Source organism: Equus caballus, chromosome 1 (genome assembly GCF_041296265.1).
Source record: "Equus caballus isolate H_3958 breed thoroughbred chromosome 1, TB-T2T, whole genome shotgun sequence".
NCBI classification, from domain to species: Eukaryota; Metazoa; Chordata; class Mammalia; order Perissodactyla; family Equidae; genus Equus; species Equus caballus.
Window position 1 is genome coordinate 34,722,809 of NC_091684.1, and position 15,698 is coordinate 34,738,506.

The following is a 15,698-nucleotide window of genomic DNA, read 5'->3' on the forward strand; positions in this document are numbered from 1 at the left end:
TTTGAGTGACTTCTTTCCTTGACTTGGTAGGTTCTTGTCTACTGTCTACTGCGTGTTGACCCTGCACACCCTTTGGGAGTAAGTGGTGTCAGAACTCCTGACATATAGAAAAGGGTTCTGCCAAGAGAGTTGGGATATATCCACTCCCCTGTAACAGCAAACCGGTGCCATATACTCCTCTGTTTACCCTGCCTCCTCCTTACTGCCTCTGATTCTGATCTTTCCCTGGATTTTCTGGGAAAAGTCACTAAGAGAGAGCTTCTTTCATCTGCACATATGATGATGAATTCTGATACAAGAGACATTCTCTTTCATCATTTGTCAGGATCATGAATTCCATCTTTTTGAAAATCTGACATCTTTCATGAACACTATTAAAGCAAGGCCAACTCTGAAGAAGTGAGAGTTATTTTTCAGTTGGTTATTTCACTGAAAACTTAGAAGTTTATCAATACTATGGTGACTATCTGTTTAATGCACCTGTAGGCCAAAGTCCTCTAAAGATAAGACAATATTTATTCAAACTTCAAAGACTTAGTGAAGTTTTGTAATCAGCTTGCATGTGGCATTTATAAAATCTGTGGATTCCAAGCTTTCCATTGCATTTATGCAAAGCACATCAATGGATCCCTTCATAGTCCTGGTGATTTGTCTTTCTTGTTTGATTCTTCTTTTTCTGTGGAATCAAAGCTATGTGAAAGGGAAGCTGCCACCTGGCCCCACTCCTCTGCCAATTGTTGGAAACATTTTACAGATAAATACCAAGAACATCAGCAAATCTCGAAGCAAGGTAAGTATGATTAATTTTCTTCCAATTGCTCCAAAAAAGTAAAGAAGACAGCTTTATATCTAAGTATTATATGGTCCCAGGTACCATGTTTTAAAGAAGTGGTTTTAAAGGGAAATGTCCACTGGAAACCCAGACATGATTTTTAAAAGTATCCAGCTAGAAGGCTGCCAGATGGAATGAGATCTATGAAATGGTTGTTGCCATTGCCAAAAGTAAGAATTCCCTGTCTGTATTGTGACCTGGGTTCCTTTCCCAGTAATTATTCCTTGGTGAACTCTAATGCTAATGAAACAGCTTTCAATTAAAGAAATCTACTAATTCTCAGAGTCACAACACTAAAATTGTTCTAAAAACACATGTTGATTTGAAGTTGAGGAAACAAGTAAAGGTTCAAGAAATTTCACAGTTTCCATTATAATTGCTCCATGAATGAGTGAACTGCTCTACTCCTAGCCGTTTTTATAGCAATGGCTCTCTAACTCTTGAAGGAATTATCTAAACTCTATCTTCCCTGAGACAGCTAGTTACCAGAGCACTGTCCCTGGAAGATCCTTCCTGTGGTTTGGGCTTGGCAGTTGAAGAGATTATATCAGCATCCCAGCTCATCCTCTTGTTAACACAGAGCCTTGGGTAGTTTTAAAATCTCTTTGAGCTTTAATTCATATTTCTTAAAAATGTGAATAATAATAATTTTGCATAGGTTACTTGAGTATACAATATACTCAACAAGTTATCGAATCCCTACTTTGAGGTAATGACCCTAGGGTCTAAGGCTCTCTGTGTAATAGAGATTGGCAAGAGGCACAACCAAAGTCTCAGAGGAGGTTTTGTTGGGGCTTATGCTTAAGCACAAGGGAGACAGCACAGGGAAGAGGCTTTCTGGCTGTCTCTCTGACAGGAGCCATCCTGAGTCTTTCAGGGGTGAGGGGAGAAGACTGGTGTCATGATTCTCTGCCTCCAGAGACATTCTTCTTCCCTCTTTCTCGTGGCTTCTGCTGCACATGCCCCCTTGGGGTTTCAGTCCCTGCACCTGCCCAGTAGGTCTAACAAGGTGGAGCTGCTCACTATTGCTACCGCAGGAAGGTTATATAGCTCTCTTCTCGATGCGCTGTACATATGTACATGCAGGAGTCAGGGTTGACTGCTTGGGCAAAGTTTTGCCGTTGGAAAGTAGCTTATCTCGACTCCAGAAATAGCTGGGCTGGGAGGTGCCAGATCTGGTGGCAAAGAGTGAGAGGCAGTGTCCCATCATTATTCTGTCTCATCCCCCTCCTGAGAAGTTTTACTCTCCTTCTTCTTTTTTTATTTTTGAGGAAGCTTATTCCTGAGCTAACATCCACTGCCAATTCTCTTCTTTTTTCTTGAGGAAGATTGTCCCTGAGCTAACATCGGTGCCCATTATCCTCTACTTTATATGTGAGATTCCTGCCACAGCATGGCTTGATAAGTGGTGCGTAGCCATGTTCCCAGGATCTGAACCAGTGAACCCCGGGCCATGGAAGCAGTATTTTCAAACTTAACCACTGTACCACCAGGCCGGCCCCACTCTCTCTTTATCTCTAGGGTAACGAGACTGGTGGTCTTGTCTTCTGGAGCTACTTCTTGCTGAGTAGGGGCATCAGTTGTTCCATCTCCTTGGAGCAGTCTCTTAGTCAGTTGTAGATGCAGGTGGGATTCCAAAGTTAGGCCTATATTGTGTAAGCAAGAACCAGATATTTAATAAGAAAACAGGTTAATAGTTGTAGAAAATTATAGACCCGTTTCTGAGCCCAGAGAGCAGCCAGTCAAAGGGTTTCTAGACGTCGGGCTTGAAGAATCTTTTTCTGTTTGAAATGTCTCTGATGATGTCATCAGGTATTCAGGTATCTTTCTGAGTGGCTTACACAGGAACAGACATGAATCTCTCTTAAGTTTATAACAAATTGTCTAGGTTCCATTTGCAAGTCCTCAGGAAAAAGGGGAGGATCAGTTCTCAGTTATTCCAATTGAAGATGGAGAAAATTGAAAACATTATTTTGGAGATTTGTTGCCAGATATTTCAGGAGACTAGAACTCAGGATCCTGTCCAGTTAATAGATACAAAACAACAATCTCAAGGACAATTATCAGAAATAGAGACTAATTTCCAAGGATGTATTATAGTTTCTACTGCAACATAATTTTTCTCTCTAAAATCACCCTCATTTTTACCAAAGATAGCCAATTAAGACTCATTGGTTGGCCAAACTGGTTTAGTTTCAATCAAACTGGCCCTATTATTTACATAAGTTCAGCAAAAATAACAATTGATTATATAGGCTCTTTGAAATCTGCTTTGCTTCAACTTTTTATAAGGAATCTCAGATTTGAACTTTAAAAGCCTCTGGAGGCCAGGAAAACCAAGCCAATGTCTTGTCATCAGAGTCTGCCTCCTATACCTATACGTTTGGGTGGATTACTCTCTTTTCTTGAGGTACTCCCCAATATCCTTAGAATTCTTGTACCTGGCAGTAAGTAACCTTGTTTACTCATGCGGTAATGTTTCTGGGAATCCTGTGAGCAAGATACCAGGCCAATGTTTCCAGGTGTTTCTTTTCCATAAGGTCAACCTTTATTCCTCAAAAACTATTTTGTCATTTCTGAGTCTGCATGTTTCTCTCATATATGATGTTACATTCAAAGCTTTGGTAATATAGGCAATGTTTCCAATTGGGCCCTGTCTTAAGAAGAAGAGATTCTTTTTGAACTTACGCAAATAAGTGTATTGGCATGAAAACAATACTCATTCATTAAAAGATTCCAAATTCTGGAGGGATCTGGTAGGGAGAAAAAAGATAAATATTTCAAATCTGCTTACAAAGCTATAATTTTACCAAATTGCTATAAGTCATAATTAGCTTTAGGAAAAGAGAAGATTTCCTTAAATCCTTAGAAAACAAAAAGTCAGAAAATCATCACTATTTCAAACAGAAATTCATAGAAATTATAACCATCTTCACCAATTACTTCAATCCTGTGTAATTGATTCTTCATCTTAATCTTCTGTTGGCAGTTTTATGAAGTCATCAGTTTCTTTGTTAGAGTTCTGTAGTTTCTTACCCAGTTCAGTTTTATGATCTGAAAGTTTATGAGAAGCCTATATTCTATAGTAAGTGTCACATACCTTTCCACGCATCTCTCTGAAGATGAAAAATATTGGGAAAGCTTCAGAGTAAAACAGCAACAAAAGACCCAAAAGGGCAATTGACAAAGAAACTTGGCTATTTCTGTGAAACGCAACACTTCAAGAAGATAATGGAAATATGGGTGACAAGCAGGACAGATCAGAATTTTAGGAATGTTTATAACTCTTTTTAAAACCCCGACATATCAATAACATTTACTTACATAATATTGTAGGTCCTTATGAAACAATGCTCAGTTATCCTTTTAACCATGGTGACAATTAAAGATTTTCAGACCATTGCCGAAATTTAAATAGCAGTAACAAAAACCTTAGCACCTGTGATTAACGACATGATAAAAGCAATACAGGAAATTAATTTTGATGAAACCTAAAATCCCTACCCTTCTGGTGGGTTACTCAAAGACAAAAATCTTTCAAAATCTGTTTATCAAGAGAAGACTAAAAGTTCAAGAAAATTATCCTTTTAAGAGAGAGAAAATCAAATTATAATTTTGTGCCAGGTTACTTTTGACATTAAAACTCATTCACTTAACTAGATTTACTTCAATCTTAACCAACTTGACCATGCATAAAGCCCTTTTTAGGGTTCCTCATCCAAAAACCTTGTATGACTTTCTTTTCACATTTAGAATTTGTCCCAGGCCTTCTTTTATCCCTTCTATTACCTTAGGCCAAATTTATCTTTCTTAACAAAACAAACAAGAATATTTCCACTCTTTTTACCTTCTTCATTGAAAACATACCTCTTACTTTCCTTGAATACAAAGATGTTTTTCTTATTAGTTTTTAATAGCTTTAAGCACATATATCAATTAGAAATCTTAACCCTGATAGATCTTGGTTTTCAGTGAAAACTAAGAAGTAGGCAACTATGAACTATCTTTTACATTAGCATTCCAAACACTTCTCATAATTTCTAGAAATATATTACTTCCCAGTCCAACCTTTTCATAAAATACAAGACTTTTACTAACAGACCCAAAGATCTTTTTTTTTTAAGATTTTATTTTTTTCCTTTTTCTCCCCAAAGTCCCCCAGTACATAGTTGTATATTCTTCGTTGTGGGTCCTTCTAGTTGTGGCATGTGGGACGCTGCCTCAGCGTGGTCTGATGAGCAGTGCCATGTCCGTGCCCAGGATTCGAACCAACGAAACACTGGGCCGCCTGCAGTGGAGCGCGTGAACTTAACCGCTCGGCCACAGGGCCAGCCCCCCAAAGATCTTTTAATGTCTTTGTAAGAAGAAATAAAAGTAGATAAACTTGGATATGTTTAGCGATAATGTTTCAGTACTTTATATTATGTGAAAAACGACCCAGATACTCACTGAATTTTTATCATTTAGTTTCACCTAGCAAAACTTCAAATTTTCAAGTTCAAGAAATTTTGGAAGTTATATTAAATATACATGCCTCAACACATAAAAAGTTCACCCAATACTTTTATCTTTTTCACATCTATTTAGTTTACTCTTTCCCAATACTTATTTAGTTTGCCTACAAAACATCATGAGATGTTAGTCAAAATTAGCTATCATTTTAAGTTATTTTTGCTAACCTGTTTCATAATAGAGATAACATCAGCTTATTTGACCAATAAATGTACGATAAAGGCTTCATGTCTGCAACATATCCAATGCTGATGACTCAGAAGACATGTTCATTTTAATCAAACTAACAATCTTAAATAAGCTTTCAGTTACAGAGATTAATTTATATCATGTTAACATGAAAGACATTTGGGTTAATTTCTAATACATTTGGAAATAATGTATATAAGTGATTAAGCCAGTTGAATAGAGCTCTTCAGAAATTATACCTTCTGGAGGTAAAATATCACATGTATAATATTTTAACATATAGACACATATGGCATACATATTGACAGACACACCCAGAGACTCCACAGCTCTTGTTTTCAAATTACTGTCATGAATCAGGTAGAGTAATACAGGGCTCCCTAGTTATGAATTTGAATTTTGTTTTAAGCCTTTTTACTAGTATTTGTGGAGAAGACACTCAAGTTGCTAGATTTTTGGTGAGGGTGCTCTTATGGCCAATTTTCCTTTCTTTTTCCTTTTTTTCCCTTCAGTCCTAGGAATTAGTGATGGGCTAGATAGTCCCCAGAGGGCTTGCAATCTCTTTGAGATGAGGGAAATGGGTGGAACCTGAATTCTGTCTGTCTCTAGAGAAACAGTGGCTCCTAATTTGCTTAATAAGTCTCTACCTAGCAAAGGAATAGGGCATTCTGGGACATAGAGGATTGAGTAGGTGATGGTAGTTGACCTGGCAGTGCAAGTAACAGGGAAAGGAAATAGTCTTACCTTTGGCCGTCTGTCTGTCCTGGTTACCATGCAGTCACGATTGGAGATGGGGCCTACAGGCTGGGTCAGGACAGAGTAGGTGGCTCTGCTGTCCACAAAGAACTCAATCATCCCATCTGCTACATCAAGAGTGACCCGAGTTTCTACTAGAGTCGTGGTGATGGAGCAAGTCAATGTCGGAGCCAGGAGGGCTTTTCCCACTCGTCAGTCCTTGAGGGCTTGCCTCTTGTTTGAGAGGCTGGTAAGGAGGGGAGGTTGCCCAAGGTTGTCCCGTGGTCGCCGTGCTTGAGGATGATCAGGATATTCCTTTTCCCAGTGTCTCTACCTCCTGCAGTGTGCACATTGGTTCCACCCTAGGCTTGATCTCTCCTTTCAATTGTCCAGTCTTCTGGGCCTCCTGGGGTCACCCTGAGGTGGTGGATGAATCAAAGCAGCCAAAAGTAGTGTGTTTTTAGCCATATCCTTCTTTATTATCCTCCTCTCCCCTGTCCCTATTGTTATAGAGCTTGAAGGCCTCCTCCATCAAGGTGAACAGTGGGGTCTGGGGTCCTGCCTCCAGGTTTTGTAACTTCCTTCTAAAGTTTGGGATGGAATGAGTAATGAAGTGCATGGAAAGCAAAGCTCTTCCCTCTGCCAACTCTGGGTCAGTGTTAGTATATTTTCTAAAAGCCTCCGTCATCCAACTCAGGAAAACTGCTGGGTCTCCTGTCTTTCTAGAGTAACTTCCCTCATGTTGTCATAATTTACAGGCTTTATTATACACTTTTCATCCCTCCTGGTGGGCAGGTAACATAGTGTCCCATCCTAGCCCTGACAACAGCATCTTCATAATCCCAACAGGTTTCTTGCCCAGGGACCACATCCTCACTGCCCAACAAACATTGTGGCAGGGGCTTGTGGCCATTAAACTGTCAGCATATTCTCTATCCTTCCTTAGCCTGTGGTCCTTCTCTTCTGAGGTACAACAGTGGGCCAGAATGACAGTAATGTCCCACAAGGTTAGTGAGAATGCCAGAGTCAGTCTAACAAATTAGTCCCAGAATTTTTCTGGATCTTCTGAAAATCTACAAAATTTTATTTGCACAGCCCCATATTCTCTATGGAGAAAAGAACATGCACCTTGGTAATTCTCTCATTCCCATCTGCCACTTCCCAGAGAGGAAAACAACTGTGGACTGTGTGTGAAGCAAAGGAGGTTGCCAGCTTGGCACCTGATGGTAACCCCATTGGAGACGATGCTGGGGGCACCATTCCCTCTGGGGCTTGGCTGGGATAAGGTGGGGGCCCCGGGGCAGAGGGAGATATGGGGGTTGGGCTGCACTGGTGTAATTTAGCTGGGGCCTGAAAAAGGGAGTCTGTTAGCAAGTCTGGTTCAGATTCCTTGGGGCTGAGGTCTAGAAATGGAGGCCACACACATCCAGCAAGAATCTCTTAGCTTTGGATCTTGGTATAGTTTCATAATGGTCTTCACATAGGGCATCTCCTCCCATATCCCTTACCCTTTCAAAACAGGTTGAACTGAGGGATGGTATTGTAGCTGAGGGAACCATTTTCAGGCCAAAGTTCTTGCTGCCTCAGCAAAAGAATATCAGTTTTTTCTTTTTAATCCTATCTAATTTGACTTGGTATAAATTAGAAATGATACATCCCAAGGGAGAGTTCTTTGGGACCCCAGAAATTTCATTTCCCATGTTTAGGTCAGCGATAAATCTATGTCCTATCAGCAGGGATGCTGGGGCTGGATGTAAATCTTGGGACCAAGCATCTATATGAATATAAGTCCATTCTCAATCCCAAATGGCCTGTACATAGAGACAACAGAGGAAAGAAAGGCAGACAAGGGCAGAGATGGGAAGCAGACTCAAGGACCACTGGGACTGAACCTCCATAGTCCTTCTGATTTCCTCTACCTCACACCAAGTCCAGGTCTTACTTACATCAAGACTGAATTCCTTCTCAACTGAGAAACAAGAGACAAGGTGTTTTACAAGTCAAGGAGTGAGAAGACTGGCATTTCAGGCTGTAGAGGGCGGGAATTTGGTTATTATTCAACCATCGTTCACATGGGCAGCAATGGGATCCTTGTGGTCTACAGGAGTTGACAGAAAGGTGACAGAAGCAATGAGAAAATTTTTCTCCCTCAGTGTGCGAGCATAAGATAGAAAAATACAGGGGAGTATCAAATAAAGTGACAAGACATTCATTGGCCAGAGTACCAAGGAAGAGTTCCTATCCCAGAATACTGAGGTCAGTGTAACCCATCCACCACCTGAGTACCAAGGTCAATGGAGAGGTGCAAGCTGTCCACCACCTGAAGGGCCACCAAGTCTACAAAGGGCCAATGGGGAGATGCAACTGGCCTATGGTGCACTGGGTTGATCAGGCCAAGGGAGCCCTCCTTTTCAATCAATCACTCAGATGTCTATTCAGGTGGCTCAGGCTCAGTTGCTCACTACTGCCACCCCAGGAAGGTCGTATAGTGGTCATCTCCAGGCTATGCACACATGCAGGAGTTGGGGTCGACTGCTTGGAAGAAGTTTTGCTGTTGGAAGGTAGCTTACCTTGACTCGAAAAACAGCTAGGCTGGGAGGTGCCAGATCTGGTGGGGAAGGGTGAGGGGTAGAGTCCCTCCCTATTCTGCCTCTTTCGCATTAGGCACTATACTAGATGCTGCAGAGTTTCAATGGTGATTGAGAAAAAAGACCTTAGCATTATGGAATTTCCAGTCTAAAGAGAAGGCACATGTTTATGAAACAATCGTGTGAATAAGCATATGATTGCAAACCTTGTAACAGAGACATGGTAGAAAGAGGTTATGTAGCTTGGAGGACTAGGGGAGAGAAGAACAGTCAGCAAAGGTTTCTCTGAGGAAATAAGGTCGGAGCTGAGATCTAAAGAACGATATGCTTTAACCAGACAAGATACAGGTAAAAGTAGATTTCAGGTTTTTCAATCTGGAGGAGCATTGCTTCTTAGAATCTCTGAAAGAAGACCGACTTGGTTGTAGCCCTAAGAATAAGTAAAAACGTGAGATTGGAGAGGGAAGCAAGAGCCAGAGCATGCAGGTCTTAAAAGGATTTTAAGAAAATTAGTCTTTAGTATAAGATCAATGTGATGCTATTAATGTGCCAAAAAAACTGTCGAGTTAACTTTTGCTTTGTGGAAAGATCAGTCTGATTGCTTTACAAGAATGAATTGTAAGGTGACAGAAGGACTCAAACATTGGACAAGTCAAAAGAGTATAAGTCCTGCACCATTTCGTATGCTGAAAAAGCTGCCATAACTGAAAGATCCCGTTAGTACAATGGCTTAAACAAGACAAGAGCTTATTTTTATCTCACATAATGATATAGAGGTGGGTGCTGGTGGGCTGCCTCTCTTCCGTGAGGTCATTCTGAGACCCGGTTTTTCTCATTCTTGTAGTTTATCATCATTTGCCCCTAAAAGCCCCTAGGCTCTTGTGCTTATTTGTATAGTCACAGTGGGGCCCTCTCCAGGCTGTCATTTCAACCCACCGGTACAGGGAGAAATGGAAGCTGTGCAATTACCTTTTATGCAAGTCTAGGATTAGCACACATCACTTCTCCTAACATCAGTTCATGGAAACGTAGTCACATCACAGCACAGGGAAGCTGGGAAATATCTGTGACTATGTTGCCATATAAAACTTAGAGGTCTCTGATGCTAAAAAGATGTGTATAGTGGTCAATGAGGGATGACTATTAGTCTACACACGGAGGACAATGGAGAATGGATGAACTTCCTTTAAACAGGAGGAGAAACACTTCATTAATAGTAACTATAGGAAAGAAGGAAAATTTGTTGTGAGTGTAAGCTTGGCAAAAAAAACTCAATTAAACAATGCTTAAAACCCATGATATCGCCTGTCACATAGTAGGAGCTGAAGAAAGGATAGCTAGTGACGATGATAAAAATAATAGCAATATTATTAAAATATAATGATAATTACCATTTAATAAATGTGATTTCTTATTAAATTACTGCTTCTAGGAGTGGAAATCTTTTACAATAGGTGAATGAGTATTAAAAAATCTGTTCGGTAATACTAAAGATATTTCCCTTACTTATCTACATGTTTAGTTTTGAAATTCTCACTATTCTTGCATCTCCTGTTCCTTTCCAGCTAGCAGAAGATTATGGCCCTGTGTTCACTGTGTATTTTGGCATGAAGCCCACGGTGGTCTTGCATGGATATGAAGCAGTGAAGGAAGCCCTGGTTGATCAGAGTGAGGAGTTTTCTGGCAGAGGCAGTATGCCAGTGTTCGACAAAGTCTCCCAGGGATTAGGTATGCTTCCATTTGGGGAATGTGTGTGGATTTGTAAGTTGCAAAGACTCCAACTAGGCTAAAGAATTGAGAAATTGTAAGTATTTTAGAGGAATTAATGAAAGCAACCTAATTTCAAATTTATCTTAGAGGATCATTAATCCATATTTAAAAATATAAAGGTGGCGTAATGTCCCTATGAAACATTAAAAGCAATGAAAGCAAACTATCTTCTATGAAAGCAAATTAATCTTCTAAGAATTTGTGACTAAACCATGTTCATTTTAAATTATGGCCAGTTAAGATAATGAAAAAGAGACAGAGAAAAGAGAAGGGAGGAAATGATTAAATTAGCTTAGTCTCCAAACATTTTGCTTTCTGGCCTGAGTCATGGTTGCCAAGATACTAATTTAGGAAGTTTGCATACATAGTATGCTTGGAACCAACCTGGGTTTTGAATATTTCCGCTCTTGCCTTCAATCTTCTATTCTTCTAAAAAAGCATAGGAAATATTTGAGTCCTGTACAAAATAGAGCATAAAGCACAAATATGCCCTGAAAGGAGGATCATGGAGAAACACACGGTGAGTATGGTTTGGAATTGATGTTAGGTAAGGCTTTTTCAGTTAAGTACTTGAACTATCTTCCATTTGTTGTTGGAGCTGAACTTAAGCTGTCTCACCCTCGGTGTGTCACTGGGTTCCTTCAAAAAGAGATAAAGCTTGAATGGGGTCCTTTCCTCCTCTACGTTGTTCTTTAAGATCTTTCTGGACAATTTTCTTATGAGCATTGTTTTTTCCCCGATCTTGTCTTAGCTCTGGATGTCTGATATTGAACTTCTTTGCTGTTATGACCACATTTCATGGACGAGATTTAACAAATGGGGGAGAATGTTAAATGAGAGGGGCTGTGGCTGTTTCCTTTCTCTGAGGAATGGATTTTCTTGCACTTCCTTCCAATGCACAAGCGCTTTCTCTTTTCCTTGAGAATTGACTCCTTTTGTTCCTTCTCCCACACTTCCCTTACAATGCATTAAAGTCATTCCTGAAAATTTAACCTATGATTTGTACTCATCATGGTTTAATAGCTGTTTGATCACAGAGCAAGCATATTGCCTCCATGATCTTTGGCATCCTCATCAGTAAAATGGGGACAGAACGCTTGGTTCACAGAGTTATTCTGAGCTTTACAGGAGCTAATGGATGAAGAGTTTAGTAATATGTAAAACCAAGAGTCCTGACAGTAAGATAGTAGGCTTGATCAAGAGAGGAGGGAGGTGAAGTAGGGATGGATGGAAATTCTTGATGTTGCTTAAGACTCCCTGCTTAAGTGTCATTATTTCCTAAGATAAAGACTCTTAGCTAGAATTCATGACAATGGAAGTGATCTTTCTCTATTTTTCTGTCATCACAGGAATTGTTTTCAGTAATGGAGAAAGGTGGAAGCAAACCCAGCGTTTCTCCCTCACAGTTTTGCGGAATATGGGGATGGGGAAGAACACTATCGAAGACAGAATTCAAGAGGAAGCCTTGTGTCTGGTGGAAGCATTAAGAAAAACCAATGGTGTGTATTTCTTCGTGTCATTAACAGTGGTAATTTGGGCAGAGTAAATGCTATTACAGTTATACTACCGAGAGATATGATGGCTCAAGTACAACAGAAATTTACTTTTGCTTAGATAACAGTAGGGAGAGGTGAAGTGGTTGGCCTAACAGTCTTTTCAGGCACCAGGTTGATAAGGGTTTTGAGATTTTCAACATGTGGCTTCCAGTGTCACCCAGGATGCATCTCTCTGCATCTAGTGGAGGAGAAAAGAATGAGGAAAAGAGCAAATAATGCTTTTAATAGGCCAGGCAATGCAGTGGCACACAAAACTTCTTTCACTTTCCCTGAGCTGCAATTCAATCACAGGGCCACAACTAACTGTGAGAGGGGCTGGGAAATGTGGCTATCTGTGTGCACAGGAAGAAGAGGAGAACATGGACTTTAGTAATCAGCTAGTAGTTTTGGCCACGGTATTTTGAAAAAGTAAGCAATTTTTCTAGTAACTTCTTGAGAAAAATTGCAAGTATTTCTTAATATACGTATGCCAGATCATTATGCTGTGCCCCTGAAACTATACAGTCTTGTATATCAATTATATCTCAATAAAATTGAAAAAGAAAGCATTGGTGATTCAGTGGAGGAATTCACACCAAATCCTTGTCATCGTGGGGATGCATTACAGCTTGCCTGGAGGAGAGTGGATGTGAGAGAGGGAGAGAGGGAGCTGCAGTAGTGCAAATCTGCTCAGCGTGTGTATGTGTATATGCACATGCAGAACTGGCAGGGGGTAGAGGAGAAAGGGGAGGGCAGAAGACTTGGCAGGTAGGAGTAATATCAGAATCATAAGATATATGTGGTTTTTTAAACCTCAATACTTGAAAATTTTTTGAAGAACATTATTGACTTGGTACTACTGTATTGTGTGTGGTGAATTGCCATTGTGTTCTTTAACTGCTATGTTATTGTCCACATAGTTGATTCGCTTTTTTCTGATATTAATATTAAAAGATGCAATTATTACAAATATTTGCATGATTCTGATTTTTCCTTAGACTAAATTTCTGGGAATGGCAGCAGAGTGTCAATGAACATCGTTTGGACTTTTGATGCATATTACTTAGGAATGGGTGGGAGACCTGGCCGAAGAAGGGATAGGCACATGAGGCTTATTCTGCGTAGTTTGTGTCATAACCTTATGCTTAAACTTAATATGTTAAATAAATATTTCCACATGTGTAGCTTTTAAATGTTTATTAAGTGCATTAGTACTGAAGTAGTACAGTATTACGTTATTTTGAATGTACCATCGTTTATTTCACCAGTCTTTTATTTTTTGCCAGATAGACTGTTTTCTGTTCTATGTTGCTAGTAACATAAAAATTTTGTGTACTTGAGTTATATTTCAAGCACAATTTTCTGTTAACTGGTTCAGCTTTTTCCATAGTGAATATGACCTTTTGTCAGCTTCCAGACCTATGATCACCGAGACTCTGCTAGAATACACCTGGCTATGGGGACCCCAAACTCTTGGCCCATTCCATCACTGGATAACTCTAACTGTTGGAAGTTTCTTTCACGTGTTGAGCAGAACCTTTTTTCTTTGTAATTTTTACTTTTTTGATCCCTTCTATGTTTATTATTTTTTAAATTGTTGTGTTGTGGTTGTCCCCTCACAGAGGAGGATGGTAACACACACACCCCAATTTGATATGAAAAAGTTTATTACTTACAAGATGAATCTTTCTGTGGAGGATAGAGTGGCTCCTAAGCAGATCCAAAAACAGCTAGAAAGATCAATAAAAGGATACTGGCTTGAGGTTTTCATGGTGGTTAGGTGGTGGGGAGGGGATAGGTGTTCCTGTGTGAAGCCAGGGTTTTGTGGTTCAAACTTCCTGCTTGTGCTAAAGGAGGGAGCACTTGAGCTTTCTTATCAGCTTATCTAGATGTGAGTAGAAAAGAAGAAAATGTGAGGCTTAAAAGCTGTCAGCAGCCAAACACCTAAATTTGGAACACATTCTTTGTTACATAGAGAAAGCCTGTTTCCAATATTATAACATATTTCTTTCAAATATCTCTGGATATTTGAATATCTCTGAATGTAACTCTGATTTCTCTCATTATTCTTCTCTTCTGCAAGTAAAATACACCCAACTTTTTTCCACTATGTTTTGGAAAATATGATTTCAAGTTCCCTCAGTCTCCTGATTTTCTTATTATGTTGCTCACTTCCTCTTGGGCATAATGAAGTATCCACGATGAGAGCTAAATTTTAAAATTTAAAGTCATTTTTAAATAACCTCCTTATTGTGAATTACCTTGTGGCTCTTATTTGGAGAATGACGTAAATACAAGAATACTTTGGGGAAATTAATAAGGAAATTGCACTGGATTAAACAGCTGTGTTTGGGGAAACACAATGAATTTTATTTTAAGCATTTTGAGTTTATACTGATGATGGCAGGTCCAGGTAGTTCCTATGCTTAAAAAAATCTTAGAAGTCAACCCTTTTCAATTATTTAAAACAGTTAGCTTATGATTTACGTGAAAATTGTGTTCTAACTTCTAACTTACGTTGTTTTCAGCATCTCCCTGTGATCCTACTTTACTACTGGGCTGTGCTCCCTGCAATGTGATCTGCTCCGTTGTTTTCCACTGTTGCTTTGAGTACAGTGATGAGAAATTGCTAACCTTGTTAAATTATCTTGATGAAAACATGAAAATTGCAAGCACTGCCTGGATAGCGGTAGCGTCAAGTTTCTCTTTAAGTCAAAATTAATTTTCTAGGTAATCTATTGTTCATGCCTACCCCGTCCATTTGCCCTGTTTCCAAATGGCTAAAGTAATGTTTATCAAACTAGCACTTGTAATCAATTAGTGAGTTATCAAATCAATTTAATGTCTTAAAATGAAATTTAAAGCATGCCATATAGTGATAGAAAGAAAACTATAATATCATCAATCATCCATTATAGCAAGGTATTTTTCTGATAAACTTTTTGATTTTTATATCTAGAGATGAAGAGGGTGGTGATGTAAAATGTATTTCTTACTACAGTACACTGTCAGAGAAAGGTAGTAACCTAATTGTGCAATCACTAACAACTAAAATCCTGTATGGATCACAAGGTTATGATGTGTTCCACCTGGGAAGGATCCTAGAGAACAAATAGCCTATTTCTCATTCCTTTCAAACACGAAACTCTCACCCAGAGATGTTAAGCATATTTTGCAAAGTAGTGTAGCAAAGACATGAAATGAGCTAGACCTAGAAGTTAGATTTCTCAGTTCTCTAGATTGATAGAAGCTACCAGCCTGACTAAATTGCTTCAGTGTCTACCAAGGGTTTTAAGTCATGAAGGTGCTGTCTAAAGCAGAGTCAGTAAACTCTAGGATTGGGAATGGCCAGGTGAATATGGGCAATGTGCACATTCCTGAGGATGTAAAATGCCTAAATAAAAGTAGGCTAAGTAATTTCGGTATTTCCTTAATCTTTCTGATGTAGTTTCTTCATTATAATGAAAGGATATGAGCCCTCCAAGCTTTTCAGGTGACTCTTTGTAGAAATATGTGTAAGGTAAATGGGATGAACAC

The 15,698-nt window shown here is 39.4% G+C and overlaps 1 protein-coding gene across 1 annotated transcript in view; it reads left to right on the forward strand.

The window, feature by feature from the left end:
* Nucleotides 1-563: 563 nt before the first annotated feature.
* CYP2C108 (cytochrome P450 family 2 subfamily C member 108) overlaps nt 564-15,698 on the forward strand; it is a 32,477-nt gene continuing 17,342 nt past the window's right edge. The window contains exons 1-4 of the mRNA XM_014733425.3: nt 564-790; nt 10,422-10,584; nt 11,976-12,125; nt 14,690-14,850. Of these exons, the coding sequence (XP_014588911.1) occupies nt 608-790; nt 10,422-10,584; nt 11,976-12,125; nt 14,690-14,850 (657 nt within the window). The 5' untranslated portion in view covers nt 564-607. The remainder of the gene's footprint in view (nt 791-10,421; nt 10,585-11,975; nt 12,126-14,689; nt 14,851-15,698) is intronic.